General features: G+C 42.8%; 1 protein-coding gene across 3 annotated transcripts in view; it reads right to left on the reverse strand.

Moving 5' to 3' along the window:
• LOC131242743 (uncharacterized) overlaps window positions 1-19,976 on the reverse strand; it is a 33,879-nt gene extending 13,903 nt beyond the window's left edge. For all 3 annotated transcript variants that reach the window (XM_058241581.1, XM_058241579.1, XM_058241578.1), the window contains exons 1-6: window positions 19,759-19,976; window positions 16,910-17,021; window positions 6,582-6,772; window positions 4,366-4,460; window positions 3,815-4,249; window positions 3,479-3,587 (exon numbers count right to left, since the gene is read on the reverse strand). In XM_058241581.1, coding sequence (XP_058097564.1) covers window positions 3,479-3,587; window positions 3,815-4,249; window positions 4,366-4,460; window positions 6,582-6,772; window positions 16,910-17,021; window positions 19,759-19,893 — 1,077 coding nt within the window. In that variant the 5' untranslated portion in view covers window positions 19,894-19,976. The remainder of the gene's footprint in view (window positions 1-3,478; window positions 3,588-3,814; window positions 4,250-4,365; window positions 4,461-6,581; window positions 6,773-16,909; window positions 17,022-19,758) is intronic.
• Window positions 19,977-20,662: the final 686 nt, after the last annotated feature.

Below are 20,662 nucleotides of genomic sequence, written 5' to 3' on the forward strand. Positions count from 1 at the left end.
TGGATATCACTAAGCAGAGCATCTAACTCAAGCACCCATTGACTGAAAACCTCCCGCTTCAAAGAGTTGAGCGTAGAGTTCAACATTTTCAAGTTCTTGTACAAAACAAACCCAGCATGACCCTCAACTTCAAATGAAGACCACCATTTAGAAAATAGGAAATGAAAACCCTCAACTCCAAGCTAGGCTAACTCGAATTTGAAAGGTTTAGGACCCCAATTAATGTCATCCGCCTCTAAAAGAATAGTGATCGAACGCAAGTTTAGGGAGACCTTTCTGGTGGGACAAAGGGAACCTTTACCGTTGTCCTTCATTTGAGTTTCGAAAAAGAGAGGGAGTCATATGTGTCCACTTCACCAAGCTAATTGTAGCCACACGAGCCATGGGAGCAAATCACGCCTCACACGAGTGAACCGCGGGAACAGGGGATTGATGGACCTTCACCACTCATAAGACTCGGAATAGGGATTGTTGGCCCCCCTAGCCCACCACGATGAACGCCGGCGGGAACATCGTTGAACGTGACTACCAAAGAACTCTTGCAAACCACTCAAACTAAGAATTTATGATCTCCGACCACAACCAGAATGGACTTGAGGACTCGGGCAGATTTTTTCCCGATAAACGCAAATTCTAGCTAGGCGGAGCTCCTCCTATTTCTCTATAGCCTGATCAATGGTGATCACCTCGCCGAGACAAGAAACCATCGCCACCAAAACTTCCTCAACCTAGAGCTCCAATGGAAGGTCAAGGAGGTGGAACCAAACATCCTCCATCCCAAACCTCGACCAATCAGCCCACTCACACAAGGGCAAGGCTAGACCATCCCACAACAACTGCCCGACAAAGACCAACTTGTGGATGTTCTCCAAAGGTTGGAGGGGCACCCAAAAGAGAAAAATCGCCAAGATGTCAGAGAAGAAAAACCTCCTTAAGACTAGAAGACTGGTTGAACCAAGTAATTAAGTCAAAAACAGCAAACCCCGGTCTCAATGTCGCAACAAGGGTCCATTGAAGAGCAGACCAAGCTTTATTGATGACTCGAGAATGAACTCTAACCTCAGAACCAGACAGAGATAGACTATGGACTATGATGAATATGCACCTCCTTAGGGATAGAGGGCCCTGCAGAGATGACAACCAGGACACCACCACTTACCTCAAGATAGGGATACCCAATCAAAACTCCTTTAAACAACGTCGAACGTCCGCTCTAAATCCCATCTCCCTTAGCCCTCCTGGAGAGCCTGGGATTTATGATTCTCTAAGTGCCCCACAAGACGCTCCCCCTTGCTACTAGCTCCGGCTTCTCCCCTCCCTTCCTGATTCACCGCCACCAGCCCGTAATGGGCTCTTTGAGCCCTAATCTCCATCCTGTTGAATCTCTTTGCCCGTAATACCTTCAACCACCCTCCAAAGAACCTCCTCACTCTCCATCCTGACACATGAGAACCCATGGACTGTTGCTAACCCCTTAACCCTAAGGATAACAACCTCCCTAACCTTGTCAAACTGCCCAAATACCCTTGAGAAGTTTAACTCCATCCATTCCTCATGGAACCAGTTGACGTAAATGGTAGGGAGCTCCTTTAAAGGCACACCCTCCTTTCAAATTCTCTTTTGGCCTCTTTTTCTTCCCTTACCAGCCGGGATCCACACCCCTATCTCTTCTCCTCAATCAAACTATAAACCCTCTTCCAAATTATCAACAAATATCCCTTTTCCTTTGGAGAAATCAACAACCCCAAGCCTACTCCTATAAGATACTTCAGATCTCCCTTTACTGCTCCTTGAACCACCTCTTATGGACCAAGGAGAGATTTGCTCACCGTATCTCCCCTGGGAGTAGGAGTGATGCAAGACATGAAATTTAAATATGATGTGCGAGATTTCAGGCTTAAAATCACGTTAGTTTAGAAACAATTACACAAATTCCATATCCCACATGAAAGTCCCAACCATTCGAGTAAAGGGGAATCTATGCGGGTCCAGGCCTACACAGGCTAGGGCTGGACCAATAAAAATTATAAGTCAAACGATGCTCAAAGGGAAATATGAATCAACCACACATGCACAGCAATCAGTCTCTAATCCAAGGGATTCCCCAATCTCAATTCAAGGGACCCTAGGGCGAAAAAATAGACAAATAAATTAGGGCTAATGCAAACTAAGGCTAGGATTTAGGAAATAGGAATGAAGAGAGGAAAACCAAAGGAAAACCTGACCCGCAGAAAGCTCCTGCGCGCAGATGGTGATCCGGGGCTGACGCACGTGCGCGGGTGGGCTAGCCACACGTGTGATGGAAGTCCGTCTCCCCAAAGTGACACCTATGCCTTGGTCGGACAGGCGAGACCTTCAATCCCTCCAAGTTTGACGACGATCCGACGTAAGGTCGAGGCGTAGTGCTCCGCCGAAGTTTCAGCCCTCTTATAGGTCCAAATTATGATAACTGGCTGTAGGGGGATGAATAGCTGCAAAAGCTGAAAAATTCAAAGCAATAATGATGATAGAAGATGAGATGTATGGATGAGAGAGGGTAAGGATGGATGGGGATAGATATGGCTTCACACAACGTAGTTAACCCTTCAAAAAGGGAGGGCTTCACACCCACTTTTGAATTCTTCCATAACTCACTAAGAGAGCAGAAAAATAAAGCAGAAATTTTTATTAAGCTTCAATGAATTAAAAGAACTACAAGGGGGACCTATTTATAGGGAAAACCCCATACCCCAAAAATTCGCACCATGTACGCAATCTATTACTTGGCGATGAAGTAAACTAAAATAAAAATCAAACAAAGAAATCTAAAGCGTTCATGATGTTCTAAATAATAACAATAAGCAAAACTTAAGATATGAAATCAATCCGACTAGCGGGCCATGATTATGAGATCCCATGATGGGCTTTTCTTGATTATCGGGCCCACTCTTTTGAACCAAAACTGTCTTCTAGCATGGGGGCCCTCCCTGGACGTCGTTATCAATCCAAATCGACGGTGGGGCCCTCCTTTGTGCATACGTGTGTAGGGGGCGTGCATGCGCATGATGTCCCCATCTAGGAGGCCTTCCTTCGATGCAAAGATCTCCCACGGATCCCAAAAGAGAGGTCCCTACACTCTCTTACCAAATCGTTCCTTCAATATAGATCCCTCAAAGAAAACCTTTCTCTTCCTCTATAAGCATGTCTTGGAATGCCCATAGGATCGCCTCTCGAATCACCTCACACCTTTAGAAACATCGCTTGTCCGTTGATAAATAACAGAATACAAGTGTGGTCCACTCGGTGAGTGGAAGTGGCTGATTTTTGCACAAGGTAATCCCAATGATTGGACCAACATATTGGACAGGTTAGATGTTGCACACGCATGAAAAGTAGTAAGTTATTTGCTGAGTGGACCATAAATTATGGTCCAACCGTTTGGATTCAAGACCTCATTTTATTTCTAAAAGGCAATAAAGAGAAGCTACAGGATACATACTAGTCCAGCAGATGATTTAGATTGTAACCACTTCGAAAGTTTTTTGTGTGATGATTTCTTGATATCCAGAGTGACGCCTGAGGGCCTGCAAGGCAAAATATGGCTTGCCCTACACATCACACAGATATGTAGCTGCATTAGTCAGTGAAACTAAATGATTTGAGGGTTAGCTATAGAGATATGCGGAAAGCATATGGGTTATCAAAATTTACAAGATAACATGATGCAAAACAAGGTCCTTACATATGCATGCATATGAATTTATGGATGTGGGAATGTAGAAACTAGAAAGACAGACAGACGGACAGAGAGAGAAAGAGAGAGAAAGGGGTCAACCATAATGTGCTTCCTGGTATGGGAAGGTCTTTATCTTTAACGGTTGTGTGCAGAGCCTGCAAAAGGCATTTGTCCAATAAAGCATCCACTTCTTCACTGGATAGAGTATGGTGATCCTTCTCATTTAGCTCTTGAACAGAAACACCATCCGACAATACCTTCAAACCACTCATATCAACAGCCATTTCCACAGAAATTTCATCCTTAAGCTCTCTCTGCAATGAGGCATTAACATCTTGTTCAGAATGGACATCCAGCACATCAACTGGATCTCCCTCCTCACCATTATTAACATCATCATGTAAATCAGTTGAAGCATTATCAGCCTCTTCATGAGAATCAGATACTTGGGAAACTGATGATGAAGCAGGATCCTCAAGCACGACATCTTCCAAGAAGCCTGCATTGGGCACATAATGACCTTCGGCTGATTCCCTGTAAAATCAGTCAAAGATACGCCATGCAAGTCGTAAAACAAATCATGTAAGTCCTAAAATAAAGCAGAGATAACACGCTAAACATCGAAAGTTATTTTTTCCTAGTATACTTACCACAGTGAGTCATGATAATAATGTGTGATCCGCAAAGCCTTGCCACGCAAACCAGCTTTTAATGCTTCTGAACTACTCATTGTCGTAATCCCAACCTGTACGAAGATTGATTCTTTATCATGGAGGAATTACAGGATGCCAAGCCTCAGCAAATGTGGTTTGACGATCCAGACGGTTGACCTGATGGAACCCACTGTGGATGGTGGACACCATCAAATGTCCCATGTTGGAAGATTCAAACCCCAATTCAGTGGCCAACAAAAAGACAGTTGTCTAACAAATGCAGCAAAGCCCACATTCAACAGCAAATAGGCCAAAGATTTAAGTATACACATAACCTGATTGGGGCTCTAAATGTATTGTGTTCGAGTCGGGTCTAGGTGTAAACATACCATCGCCACCTAAAGTTGCCAGTTCAGATCCTATCAGGTTACCCTGCCTCCTGAGCGAGTTAGGTTCAGGTTTGGACTGGGCTCAGGTCAGGTTTGGCTTCCAGCTGGGTTCTGGTTGATTTTGACCATCCAATTAAATATCCACCAATCATCCACATTAAATGCGCCACATTAGCATATCCGGTGTGAAAAGACAGTGTTGTAGACACGTGGAATAGACTCTTATGATAGTTTACCACAGTTTTAGAAAGAGTGATGTTCCATACAGCGTCATATGTGAACTATGATATACAAGTTTACCTTCCTGCCAGTGTGTCGCTTTTGTATAACATCCCACAATGAAAAAGGTGGGTCACTCATAAAGATCACCTGGGGTGAAAAGAAGGTTCGTCCATTTATTAGAAAGGCTACGCTATCAAAATCAATGAACAGCCAATGGTTTGACTTAATGGACACTTGTGACTAACCTGATGATTGGATTGGTCCAACTCACGATCCAGATGATCTTCATGGTATCACCTGCATTTTGCACAGCTCGGATGTTCCACAAAAGTGACACATTAGCTTAATATAGAGCGTTGTATGCAAGCGTTAACATACAACATCAATGTGGAAGCTTCTCTTTTACAAATAGCAGTGAATCTTCATACATGGCATATATGGAAGTCCAGACCATTCAAAAAAATCTAGACCATCCAAATCACACGCAAAATTGTGGATGGACCATAAGCCAAAAATTACAATTAGAAGATGACCATAGCCATCTGATTTTGCCCTTGGAATTTGGAACAACCATTATTTTTACTTTTAAACCATCCATTTTGTTATCCATCATTCAAGTAACTAAGACATCCTATCCATGCAAAAGGTGGGCTCCACCATTAATATCAACTTCAAAAAATCACTATATGCTAATTAGGCAGGCACAAATGTACATTCATTTGGACATCAGTTCAGTGTAGCCCCCCCATAATTAGGGGACCACCTTTAGGAAGAAGCCGTTGGTTGGAAACATTTCTCCCATAATAATAAGGCATGATCAGAACCATTTCAATGAGTGAAAAAACTACAATCCTGTGAACCAACATATCCCATGTGTCATTCAACACTACATCTGAGTCATCAAAAAGGTTCGCCCCACCTTGAAGATCATTGACACAAAAATCAGCCTGATCCAGTCATCAAGTGCACAACATATATACAGAAAATCCATTGACAGTCTATTTTTTCATGGTGAGACCAACCTAATGAACATGCATCAATTTATGAATAAGGGTCAACCATCACACTCTGCTAGAGTGTCAAATAACTGCACAATAAATATATGTAGCAATGCTAGCTACTGTGTCATCAGCACCATTAGAAGTAAGAAGATTCGGGCCTGGTACCCGAGACCTGGCCCAATTTTTTACTGGATCTATTATGGCAGACAAAAATCCAACCCAATTTTTTGAAATGGGCTTGAAAAATGGGCCCAGATGCATTTATTAGGGCGTTGGATCCTTCATGTACCCACAGGATCAGGTACCTCTTGAGAACCCTAATCTGAATATGAGATAATTGATTAGTACCCCCAATCAAGGTGAGGACTGACCCATCAAACCAACAGTCTGGATCACTGAACCATGGACCCCACATATGCATCCTAAGCCTCAAGAATAGATCTTGGTGCTTGAGACCCTACAGTACCTCTCTATCACAAGTCTAATGTAGTCATCATCCAGCATTAACTAGTGGTCACCATCCAGCATAACTACTCTGAATTAAGTTAGAACTACTAATGGCACTTCAGAAAGCAAAGTGGCTGCTGAGGATAAGGCTTACTGCAATTGGTGCCGGATTGCCCGGCACTTTCACAGCCCATGGCTGTCCTGCTGAGAATGAAGGTAGACCTTCTGGAGGTATACTAATGCCAGGGAACATCAGATCTGCGCCCCCAATGACAAAGCGGGATACTTCACCACCCTTGAGAACAAATGCAGGCAACAACCCAGGAACTTTCCAGAGTGCATAAACTGCAAGGATGAAGAAAAACCAATCTTTGTATAAACAATAATGAAATCATTGCTGTATGATATAATAATAACTTAGGGTTCCAGGGGATTGTCAGTAAGAATGATGGACCACAGGAACTATCTTGTTACCTGTGATTTTCACCATTGTTCTGCATCAGAAGCAAGTCTTCTTATGGCAAGTGAATAAATTCATGGATGAATTTGGGTTGCACAGTTATTATTTAAAAATATTTTTAAAAAAAAAAAAAAAGACATGCCCTAGTAACATCACTCGCTATTTCAGGTGCAAATGGAAAAAGGCAGGCTGCTTCTTTAAACATAAGTTGGTAATCAAATCAAACCATTGTAAAAGCAATAATTATTATTTTATTTTATTTTTGAAAGATAATACAATTCATTAAGATCCAAAAGGCCAACAAGAGAACAAAACAAAGATGAAAGAGAAAGAAAATACAAACTGCCACTTGGGGCACCCAATCCCTAATACACAAATCAGCCCACTGGTAACCCCTAGAAAAGAACCACTTCTATTACAAAAACAGCGGTTGTTCCTCTCGCACCAAATAATCCAAAGAACGGCAGGCAGAGCAACCCTCCACCTAAACCTGCCCTTGATCCCTGCCCCACAAGCATACTAGGAGCGGAACAAACCCTCAATAGAGCTTGGCATCACCCAAGAGCAAGGTGTTCCATAACAGTCGTTACTGTTGTGATACGGACCATAATGGTTGTTACCACCTTTCTTTCTTTGTTTCTTTTGAAAAAAAAAGGTCGTTTTTTTTTTCTACAATGGCCATTACGGTCTTTTAGGCCCCATAACGAGTAACGGTTGCCACTGTTATCATTACATAATGGTCATTACGTAACTGTTTTGGCATACCATGCCTAGGAGACATTAAAAGACAGCAGAATACCAGACCAAAATTCCCTAGCAAAGGTGGGTAGTGGATGAATAAATAATCAACCGACTCGGCATCTTTGAAGCAAAGGAGACAAAAGTTTGGCAACACCATAGCCCTTCTACAAAGATTGTCGATGGTAAAGACCCTATTTTTACCAACAAGACAAGCAAAAGCCAAGACTTTAGGAGAAGCACCAAAGAACCAAACAGGGCAAGTACGGCTGCAAGAACCAAGATTCTTAGGCTAGGAAATGAGAAAATGAAGAATCTCAATGAGAAAACCCCCAATTTACCTTTCAGTCAAATCAACGAATCTTTCACACCTGGAGAAAGCCGGATCCCCTACAAATGAGATAGAAGCTGCACCATGTCATTGATCTCTTAATCTACCTACCACTAGCAAGGAGGAATGCACACACTCCCCCAAAACCAAGAAACAAAGGGCAATCGAAACACCATCAGTAGAACAGAGAATGGCCAAACTAGGGAAATCTAAGCAAAGCAAGGACTCCCCACTACAAACATCGTCCCAAATTTTGACCTAGGCCCCATCCCCAACAGCCAAACCCACACCAACAAACACTTTGCTCACGACCCAAGTAACAGCCTCCAAAAGATAGGACGCCTCATAAAAAGATGAACCATTGGTCCATCGACCCATGTTGGAGGTGCCATGTTTACCAGCAATGATGGTCCTCTGCATATTGTCCTCCACCCCGAATCTCCAAACCCACTTACCCAATAAGGCTGAATTTACGTCATCATTCCGTCTAACAACTGCACCCCCATTGGCGTACGGCCTACACACCTCCCTCTAATTCAACAAATAGTATTTACTCTTAAGCGCTTTGCCAAAGGAAAACCCTCCCCTAAGCCTATCAATCCTAGCGAGAACAGACTTCAGACACCAGAAGAGTGACAATAGAGAGGGAGATTGAAGAGGGCGGCCTTACTTAAAGTGATTATGCCCCCAAGGACGGAAGTCTACTTTTCAATAACAAAATCTTCCTCTCCATTCTCTCAATCACCTAGTCCCATAGATGTTTCGCAAGCTTATCAACACAAAGAGGTAGGGCGAGGTAAGAAGAATCGCAAGACCCAGCCCGGCATCCAAAAAATGCCAACCAACCAAGAATCCTCCTACTTAGACGAGAGGATCCTAAGAAGCTCACTTTTAGCCAGGTTTACTATGAGCCCAACATGATTTCAAAACACCCAATAAACTTCCTGAGGTTGTCCACCATGGACTCGTCGGCCTTCCAAAAAATTAGGGTATCTTTAGCAAGTTGAATGTGGCTAACACGATGGGGAACATTTTCAACCTGAAAGCCCCAAAAGAGGCCCACAAGTTCCCCCTTGACCAACATCGAACTCAGTGCTTCACAGACCGCCACAAACGAAACGAGAGAAAGGGGATACCCCAGCAAAGACTACTCAAGGCTATGAAGAAGCCAAACCGAGAACCTCGCAGACAAGACATAATTGGATCCACTGTCTCCGCCTAGCTCCGCACTCAAGCTAAGCCAACATATAATCAAGGAAGGACCAATCAACGTGATAATACGCCTTCTCCAAATTCAGCTTGTGGAGGACTCCTTGCTACCAGCCATGTGACACGAGTTAGGGCCCTCATGAGTAATGAGAGCACAATCGATGATCTACCTACCAGAGAAGAATGCACTCTAGAATGGAGAAATAACCTTAAGAAGCATAGCCCTCGACCTTTCGCTTAGAATCTTAACAATAATTTAGCCCTCGGCCTTTGGCTCAGAATCTTAGCGATGATTTTATGGGGGCTACCAATAACGCTAATGGACCTGAAATCTGTCAGGCATCAGCACCTTAAAGCTTTGAAATGAGGGCTATGAAAAAGTAGCCCATCTCGAATGAAATGAGGCTAGAGTCGAGAAAAAAATCATCATCGAAGCCCAATAAATTCGACTTGATCATCTCCCAGAAAATCTGGAAGAAGGCCAAGGGGAACCCTTCTAGCCCCGTAGTTGTCCCTACCAAGATCCATCACAACACCTTTGACTTCCTCCACCCAAACAGGCTTCTCGAGGTCATTTGCCTCCTCCAAGGAGATACAATCAAAGGACAGGTTATCGAGACTCGGTCACACCCGATCCTCACCTGAAAGAAGATTCAAATAAAAATTGACAATAGCAACACAGGTCAAGCTCTTCCAACAATCCTCTTCCCATCAATCATGAGCGAGGAGATACAATTGGCCCGACCTCTCGCACTAGCTATCCCGTGTAAGAACTTGGTATCTTATCTCCTTCCTTCAGCTAGGTTGCCCAAGAGCGTAGCACCACTTGATCCCCTCTCCTCTTTAAATCTAGAACTAAAATCGGCAGAGAGCTTATCTTTAGTGGCTTTCTCACCATTGGACAAGGCCTCCTCCTTCCTCGATGTCTAGCGCTTGAATCTCGCAAAGAAAAGAATCCGTCTCAATCTCCCTCTACCTAAACACATCTTTCTTCCACACCTTGAGGTTAGCTTTAAGCAACTTCAACTTTTATAAGGGCTTGAAACCAACACGACCTTCGACCTCAAAAGGGGACCACCAGCTTGAGACCAAGGCCTGAAAACCCTCCACTTCGAACCGGGCCAACTCAAACCTAAAAGGCTTAAGATCCCAATCAACTTTATCAACCTCCAAAAGGATCAGGCAGTAATCAGATACAGGCTTAGAATTGCCCCTTTGGTGTGTCAAAGGAAATCTTTACACCCACCTAGAAGAGACTAGAAATTTATTCAACTTCGACATGGTTGGACTCACCTAGCCATTAGACCAAGTAAATTTAATACCTCTCAAAGGGAGGTCCACCAACTCCTGCTTGAGAACACAATTTGAAAAGCCTTGCATGTTACTATTTTGAAAGGTTGATAGTTGAATAAGGCCCATTAGGCCCAAGTCCATGTAATTAGGCCCAATGGGCCCATTCATAAGTCCATGTAATAAGACCCATAAGAGTCATTCATGTTTTTACTATTATAAATAAGAGTTGAGGGCGAGGGTTTCAGTACACCCTAAGCATCTCTCTCTCTCTCTCTCTCTCTCTCTCTCTCTCTCTCTCTCTCTCTCTCTCACATCTTTCTTCTCCTTTCTTCTTCTTCTAATTGTAGTTTCTCATAGGCCCTCAAGATTAGCAGCATGTAGCCATTTAACATAATGGGGACCCGATCACCATGGAGCATCTCGTGGGCAAAACAAACCAAACTGAAATCACCACTTACGCACCAAGGCAAGTGCCATCTGTCGAATGCAACAATTAACTCCTCCCACAGGAGCAGTCTAAGAGTTGGCTAGTTCAGACCATACACTCCCTGGAAGACCCACTTGAAGCCAAAGGAATACTCGAGGAGAACCGCAGAAACAAAGAACCAACCACACTAACTATCCTCCCCGACTCAGATTCTTGGGTTCCAAAGAACCAGGATGTCGCCAGCTAAACCAACCACATCAAAGAGCCTCCCACTCCAAACCCTTGCACTCCCAAATAGACTCGAGCAACCCCCAATTGATCTTCTTTAGTTTAGCTTCCTGAATAACAATGAGGCGGGCTTTGGACCGCTTGCAAATATCTTTCACCTGAATGCACTTATAGAGGGCACCCAAGCCTTCAAACATTCCAACTGAGGATCTTCATTAAATAACCAATCTAACCCCTCCCCCTTCTCTCACTTCTAGAAATGGCTTCAGCCTGTCCACAAGGATTGACCACAAGACTAGCCAACTCTTTGCACCCCTTGGATGGTTTCAAAGACTGCCTTTAATACTCAACATGGGGCATCCTGAGGCCTCTCGCTTCAACAAGCCAAAACAGGGCAACATAGTCCTCATTATGATCGCCAAACACACCCTAGATAGGTCTTCCCACATGGTTGATAGCCTACCTAATCCACCTCTTCCCCCTAACAATAGCGAGCAGACCCTCCATAACTCCCAACGAGAAGTCAGAAGAAAAAAGTTTACCAGGAAAAATCCAATCATCTTCCAGACACCTGCAAGGGGGGACATCCAAAGCGTCTTTGAGGAGGCCTGGCTCAACCGTCGCAAACACCAGAGACTCGACCTCCCCAGAGAATTAAGGGGGAATCATCCAAAGGAACAACAACCAGCGTGAGGGGGCCAGAGATGCCTAACAACTAGAGACCTTGGGACTCGATGTCACACACCTAAGGCTAAGCACCAAAGGAGAACAAGGAAAAAGAAGAAGAGGGAAGGGTATAAAAAACCTCCAAAGGGAAAGATGATAAACTTGGGGAGCCACATGTGGAACAATTAAAAGATCTCCCAAACAGGGAAAATAATCCAAATCTCTCACACAAGAGAGAGGCTCCACACAGGAGCCACCCTACAAAGAAAGCATGGTGTGGGCCACGTGGTGAAGCTTCCCCGTCTCTTCTCCACCAACCCCTCTGAGGAATGAGTCCAACACATGTCACTAGCATAATCATTTGGCCTAACAACCCCATAAACAAGAGACACGGCAAGCGCTGAGGCAGTGCGCCAACACACCGGGTGTCGACCTCCATCATACCACTGACGCCATCCAACTGCACCGCGCCATCATGTAAAGAGGCTGGAGGGACACGTGGTGAAGACTCTCTCCCTGTCGAGATGGCGTCTGAACAGTTGTCTAAGTGACCAATAATGCTCTGCCCTACCGACGTCATGAAGCAGCTAGAAGAATGGACATGTATCGTCAAACTAGTCACACCTACTCCATCAAGCAGCTAGAGAACAATCTCAGAACTCCACATGGTAGTTGCACTGCTTGAGAATTGCATCGGACAAAGAAGACAGCACCACTCCATAATAGTGATGGTATCGAACATGGCTAACCTCGGGATAGTTGTCCTGCCACTGCTTCTTGCCTAATAGAACAAAGGACACATGGCACCTCCCTAAGGATGGAGACAAACACACAGCTCGAACCAGTAGCCGAAGCCGCACCATGTGATCATGTCTCAGCACCAACAATGCCAAAAGGCGGCTGGGAAACTATCTTAGCCCTCCACATATAAGGGACGCAACCTAAGGACTACACCAAAGTGAAAGGCCCGCAGGTCTCTATAATGGCAAAAATGACAAAGAGGCATGCCTCGGAACAATTGTCCCACCACCGCCTCCCACTGAGCAAAGGGAGGAATGCATGTTACATCCACAGGGAGAGATAGGGCCTCTCGGATCAAACCGACAATTTCCACCGCACACGTGGACCTCAGAGATCAAGTGGTCCGTAAGAGCATCGAACCGAAACTCTATAACTTTCATCATCGGCCCTACGCCATGACATCAAGTAGCAACTCCTACAGGCGAACAGCCTCACCCCCCCACACCAACCAAACAAAAAATAGTTCATCCCCAACAAAGACCAGATTGAAACCTGACACCGTAGCCGCCTTCCTCAGCTAGACACATATTCTCGCCGATCAAAGATCCTCTCATCTTTCCGTGGCCTGGTCAATGATGGCCACCTCCCTGAAGCAGGCACCCACCACCAAGGCCTCTTCAAACCAGAGCTTTAAGGGGCGCTCCAATAAATGGAACCAGGCATCCTCCCAAACAAACTTCGACCATTCAGCCCTTGCAAATGGAATCAATCGGACCATCTCAGAAGACTTGACCGGTAAGAATATATCTATGCACGTTCTCTAACTGCCGCAGAGAGATCCAGAACTACGAATCGTTGAGCGAACGACAAAGAAAGTCGTCCGCACCCAAGCTGCAACACTGATCTAGCCACCACAGCAGATTGGAAACAAAGGCCCCGGCCTTAATGATGCTACAAAGCTCCACCACAAGGCTTGCGAGGCTTTATCGACCACCCAAGGGTGGATCCTCACTTTCGGCCCCTACAAGGAACCACCTTCCTAACCTAGATAAGATTCTCCTTCTCAGAAGCCGAAGAACCCACAAAACTAGAATCTAGACCTTCTCGCAGGACAGCTAGAGAACACCCCCCCCCCCCCCCCAAACTTGACTAGGGGTGAATCAACCTTACTACCCCAGCAATCGACCACCCCTAGAGCCTACTTCCTCCCATCTTTCTAGCCACCCAATTCACCACGGCTGGCCCATAGTGGGCTTTTTACACCCAAATTTCCTTCCCATTGAATCTCCTCCCCCTTTAAACCCTCAATTGCCCTGGACCTTCATCACTACTCACCTTTCGATGGCTCACCACCTCTACTTTTGCCATAACTCAAACCACTCCTACAACAGAAGGCAAAGTGATCTTTGTCTTGACCGGTGAAACCAGAAAATCTCCCATGAACTCTCACCTAGACTCGAACTTTAGATCACCCTCTCGAACCAGGAGACCCTTTGGGAGCCACCCTCCTCTCTCTTTCAAACATTCTCCTCTCAACCCCTCTTCCAAGATTTTTTTCATAATAATTAACAAAATTATATAGCATCTAAACTATATATCAATATTGTTTGTGATCAACAAGGAGCTTTAATGTGAGCAATCTAGCAATATCTTTTATATGCACCAATTCCAAGAATGTTACATCGACTATGCCCCATCCACTCAAATCAAGGAGCATAAACAATAAATGCTGGAACTAACAAATACCATCGATTGCATCTCCAATAAACAAATGATAGCATCTGTATGCATATCTCTTTATGTGCGTTTTTTTCTTTTCTTTTCTTTTCTTATTTTTATTTTGAATGGTAACGTGAAGTCAAGATGGATAAACCTTATAGATGCCAACAGCCAAGCAAACTTGAATTGAAACTTGTCATTTCATAATTAGAGGTCATATTGCAGAGGATTATAGTCCTGCTCATTAGCAAATATACAATTTGCTGAATCCATACATGTGGGATCATGGTTTGGTAATCCATAAGATTGATTTGAATAGATAAACACACTGATGGGGCTTCCTCAAAAATCTTCAAGATTGAAAGATCCTAACCTTTCAACCAATGCGAAAAGAAGAAGAAGAAGAAGAAGAAGAAGAAGAGAGGTTGAAGAGATGGATGAAGTAACTGGTTTGGATCATTAAAGCATGTCACACGTGACATGTATAGAATCAGCTATACCACAAAGTGAATCAGTTAAGCATGTAAATTTTGGTAGCAAATCTAATAATAACCATGAATACACATTTTTATGTTTTTGTGACATCTTCAAGTTTTTAAAATACAGTGACGTGCTCTTCCAAATATCACCAAACGAATACTTTTATCAACCACACCCCGAGAACAACAGGATAGTCTACTGATGGCTTTACACTTCCATTTAAAACATCCAAATTTTCTAATGTTATTTTCCTAACCTCCCTCCCCCTTGCCTTAAAGAGGAGGAGATCAAGTGGCGCCAACACCGTCAGGCAACCTACCTCAAGGAAGGCGATAAGAACACTAAATTCTTCCCATGGTATAGCTAGTGAGAGAGCCTATGCAAATTGTATCTCCTCCGTACTGGTTGATGGTAAAAGGATTATTGATAAGGGTTTCATTTATGATGTCATTGTCAATTATTATTCGAACTTGCTTACAAGTGCTTCTCGGGCAGCCTAGTCTTGATAATTTGTCCTTTTACTATCTCTTGGGAAGAGGCCGCCAATCTCAAGGCACTTGTCCAAGTGGAGGAAGTTAAAGGATGCTGTCATGGATTTAGGAACGGACCAAGCTCCGAGGCAAGATAGATTTCCCATGGCTTTCTTCTAGTTTTGCTGGGAGACGATTGAGTAGGATTTGTTAGGCTTCGTTGAGGAATTCTTTTATTTTGGCCACATTCAATCTTGAGATACGTTGTTCGTTCATTGCCCTAACCCCGAAGCTTCAAAGCATTTAGTGCCTCGAAGATTTTAAGCCCATTAGTCTTATCAATAGTGCCTATAAAATTATTGTAAAGATTCTAAGCCAAAGGTTGAGGGCTATTCTCCCTAAGGCGATCTCCCTATTCTTAAGTGTCTTCATTTCTGGGAGACAGATTCTCGATAGTGCAGGAATTCACCGGCTTGACAATGTAAATTTTGCCCTCTTGGGTAAATGGGTCTAGAGATTTAGAAGTCAAGGAGGGCAGCTGGTGGAGGTCCATTGTTATCGGCAAATACAACTCCTCTATCATGGGCTGGTGGATAAAGGAGTCATCTCCATACCAAGCATCTTTCCTTTGAAAAGTCGTCACTCGTATTGAGAGTAAAGTCTTTTTTAGCTTGGGCTTTGCAGTAAGGGATGGGTTGAAGGTCGGATCTTGAGAAGATGATTGGTGCGAGGAGTCCTCGCTTTGTGATGACTTTCCCTCTATGGCTCGCCTATGCTCTGTTGCTGATGTTTTGCTTAACCATTGTTTCTCGATATTCATTCATTGTCCCTTCATTAGGTAAGTTTGGTCTACCACTTTATCCTCCAATATTTCCTAGGTGATTCCAAGCTCTATCGAGGGATTTTTCCTTTCCTAGCACATCGATGGTGTCAGTAGGAAGGGCAGTTCTAGGTAGAGGGTTGCTCTGCTCGTTGTTCTATGGTCCATCTAGGGCGAAAAGAACAATCAATGTTTCCACAATAGAAGTGGCTCTATAGCCAGCGTTATCAATCAGGTTTTTGTATATCAAGTATTGGGTGCGTTGAGTGGTTGTGAACGTCCCCCAACTGTTGTTTCTTTTTTGTCATTTGGCCTTTAATACAATGCCATTATCTCTTTTTTTTTTAATATTTTTTATGAAGACCAACCTAATTGACAGAGAACAGAAAATCTTACAGAAAACATCCCACAAACATAACAAGAAAACTCACGAAAACATTAACAAATCAACCCACAACCCCCATTCAAAACAACAGCTCTAAGCAAAAGCAACCCTAACATCTTCCAGTACAAAAATCCGGCGCCACAACGGCATTTTTTGGCCAACATGTCAGCCTTCCCATTTATTTATTCTTATTTTCCATAAGATTTCCTGAATATCCCAAGGAAAACAATTCAAAAGTATCCCAAGAAATTCCCCTCCCAATAGATTGCTAAGAATAGGATCTATCCCTATGTTTCCTATGAGGAGGATGAGAACAAGGATTCTTAACACATTACAATAGGTAATAAGACTCACTAATAACATACATAAGAAATACGAAGATGACACGAACTGGGTGTTGCATTAGAAAAGCAAAAGAATAAGCTAGGAGGGTAGATGTACAATATAAATTGATAAAATAGAACGGTAGAGGAAATCATATGAAGATGCTTGTTAATGGTGAGAGTAATACAAACCCGTGGGGAAAATTTCGTTTCCTCGCCCATCAACATCAAAAATCATTGGAAAACCTCCTTCTACTCCATATACATGGACTCGGTTTGGAAACTTGGCAACCGTTATCTCTGCCTGAAGTAAAATCGCGACAATATTCAATTAGAGATAAGTCAGCAAAATGCTCTAAAATAAAAATATATACAATGTTGAAACTATTGATTGAGATGAGGCAAAATAGTCATCAAATCCACGACTATAAATATGAAAAAAGATCGGTCTTTGGTAGTTTGGCAATACAATACATTATTCAAGCATTGAAATAGTAGCAAGCAAGATTCTATGATATCTTAAGATGATTTCCAATTGAAAAAAATCGATCTGGCCAACTATTTAAGACCATGCTAAAGTTACTTGTTAAATCAATACCAAGTATAAATATCCAAAAGAATTGTCTTTTATCACTTGAATATTAAGTCTTGTATGTGGAAAGCCATCTCAACCCTCAAGCCCCAGTTGCTGGAAGGGCTTTCTTTTGGTCTTGGGAATGGTCCCGCATTAGATTTGGTTGGACCGTTGGGCCTCGGATCAGCCTTTCATTTCTCTTTTCCCTGCCTTGGCCTCTATTGCTTCGAATCAAAACGCTTGTGTTGCATCTTGCTTCTCCAATGAAGGGTGAGGGGTATGGTGCCCCTCTTGCAGGAGATCCTTAGCAGATGAAGAACTAGGGGAGTTTCTCAACTTGTTGGAGTTAGTGCGTGGGATTCATCCTTCATCTGAAGAGACTGACGTGTTGTCTAGTCCTGGGAGAGTCATGGCATCTTCTCTGCATGGTCCCTCTTCAAAGCTCTTAGTAGTTGTTCCCCTGCTTCCAATGTGGCTTTCCCTTCCTTTATCTGGTCATATGGTACTTCGTCAAAAATTATCGTGTTCGATTCACTCCAGCTGAAGGAAGAATCCTCACTATTGGCAATCTTCAAAGGAAAGGGATGATTCTCTCCAACATGTCTGATTTGCTTCAAGGCAACAGAGTACATTAACCATTTTTTTGTTCTCTTCCCCTTCACAATCGAGATCTAATCCGCCATCCTTGGCAACCTCTCCACCTCTTGGCCAATGCCTAGTTCAGTGCAGGATCTCCTATTTGCCTAGCATGGGGGCATCGATTCGAGCTCCAACCACAAAGTCATCTAGCGACTTTCCATTCTGGCAGTTTTCTGGGCTATCTGGTGGGAGAGGAACTATCATTGTTTTCAGAATTCCTCTTCCCCTTCAGCTCTCATCATTGCCCCAATCTTCAGAGATATTGCGAATTGGTCTTTTAGCATATGCTCTTCAGGCAGCAGTGTTGCCCCCTAGTGTCTATTAGGCCTTTGGACCAATTAAGTTGTATAGTCACTTAGGCTTTTCTTTTTGTCTTGTTTTTGTTCTTTTCTTTTTCTGTTTTCTTGTTTTTCTTTCTATTTTTTCCCTTGTTTTCTTTTGGCCTTTTAATAAAGTTCCAACAATCTTTTCATTATGTGTGTGTGTGTATCGTCTTTGGAGAATTGAACAAGCAAAAGGTCATATCTTTTTCAAGAATAGCTAGTTGTTGATGAGAAGATGTTGTTGACCATTTCTTTTTCCTCAGAGATGCAATCATGCAAATCAAGGAAACACGTGGCTCTTTTTATGCTTGCAAGGTCTTAAGGAGGTTTTAAAAATGCGATCGGGTAAATTATGGGAAATTGGAACCTGTATTTAATAGAGCAGCTAATTATGAAACTCACCCACTTAATTACATTTTCACTTAAGGCTTCTGTTGGATGGAGAAACGAAAAGCTCCATAGTTCCTTTTTGGCAAGGATGTGGGGTTTGTAGCACCACACCACTTTGCCCCTTGTCATTTTGGGGGAATCTTTCCCTTTACAATCCAAACAAAGCATGATGCATTCAATAAGATATTTAGGGGTTGTTTGGCACCGTGGATTCGAGGGGATTTGAGGGGGTTTCAAATCCCCTGGTTGTTTGGCAGCATAAAGCAATTGGGGGTTTCAAATCCCCTCTTTGAGGGGGTTTGAAATCCACGGTGAGAGCTTGGATTACACCTAAAATCATTTCAATAGTTGCAGGTGTAACATGTGTGTCACTATACTATCATTCTATTGGGCACATGGCCGACTAATGATGATCAGCACCGTCCAAACATTGTCCATGTAAATCAACGATTAAAAATCGTTGGTTAGTCACTCAAACATAATCTTGTGCTCGTGGCCCATCCAAGACTTGGAATTTCATCATTTTCGGGCAAAGCATATATTTCAACGGGCTTATCACAACCATTGTGTCAAAAATTACACATCTCACTAATTAGAGATATTAAAGTTGATTTAGTACATAAATTCAAACCCCTGTACATATACCATACATAGCTACTTTTGGATTAAAGTTGATCCACACTCGAGGGTACCAAACACATGGGAGGATTTCAAATCCAGGGGGTTTCAAATCCTGGGGGTTCTGAATCCAGGGGGTTCCAAATCCAAGCTCCCAAACAGGCCCTTAGTTTTTGTATTTCTCTTATCATTCAATTTTTTGTGGATTTCTTTAACATTTACCAATTTCAGCTTAATCCATTAGTTATGTGGATCAGAAAAAAGAAAGCACCATGAAGTGGCTCAATAGAGATACTCCTTGATGACATGTTTGCAGGTGATTGTAATTAATAAATTTATTTTTCAGATTAACCTTTTAAAAATGTCAAAAACAGTATAAACAATCAGCTAACCACATAGCCAAATTTCATCAATTCCAAAACAGCTGCACCCAACAAGCATAGATCAATGAGAATAAAAAAATGTGTATGCACCGAAAAACCAATCAATATTTTCACCTTTGGAGGAAGTATGACATCAATATCAGCATCTGAGGCTTGTGGAAAATGCTCTTTTACAGTGCGCTTAAGCTTCTTCCTATCAGCTCCAGACAAGCGTTGCAGTGACTTTGACTCAATTACCTTCTTGAACATGGTGTGCAGCTGGTATTGGTATCGTCCAAATCACCCAGGTCCAAATTTGTTGCTCAAAAAATAAGACTGCATTCAGGGGTGGAAGTGCAAGTCATTCCAATTTTTGCATTATTAAATACAGACTAGATATCTCCATTTCTTTCAAAGTTTAATAAAGAAACTGAATGCTAATAATTATCTGAAGCATTCCAACTTTAAAAGCACAAATAATGTTACGATTAAAGGCATAAAAAATTATATGCACATACACACAATTATAATTGAGCGGGTTCATGCTTCATGAATGCCACTGGTTACAGTGTGGATGTCTACAACATGCATATATAATGAGATGAACATATGACTGTCACATTTTCTAAGGTGTCTCCGACCTTTTTCCCATCATTAAAGCAATTTAACAGCCCCCAAAAGGCAAATAATAGATATAAGCAGAACCTCCACCTAGTCCTACATAATGGATCAACCATGTCCAATGCACTCCAAATATCGGTGGAACACGTTCCTTATTCCTTAAGAGCACTTGCCCAAAAGAAGACATGGCATCTAATTGTCCAACACCCTTCACATTGGTTGCGATTTATTACGAAAAGTCACATTGTTTCTTTCCTTCCAAATAGACCATAGAACCGATAATAAAAAATTTTATAAAAATAAAAAAGTAAAGACTTCATAACTTCCACCTCTTTCCCTCCATGAGACCTTTCCACGGCTCCAAAAGAGACAATACTACCTCCCTGACTTTTCTTTTTCTTTTTCTTTTTTTTTCAGC

This window comes from Magnolia sinica, chromosome 4 (assembly GCF_029962835.1).
Source record: "Magnolia sinica isolate HGM2019 chromosome 4, MsV1, whole genome shotgun sequence".
NCBI lineage: Eukaryota > Viridiplantae > Streptophyta > Magnoliopsida > Magnoliales > Magnoliaceae > Magnolia > Magnolia sinica.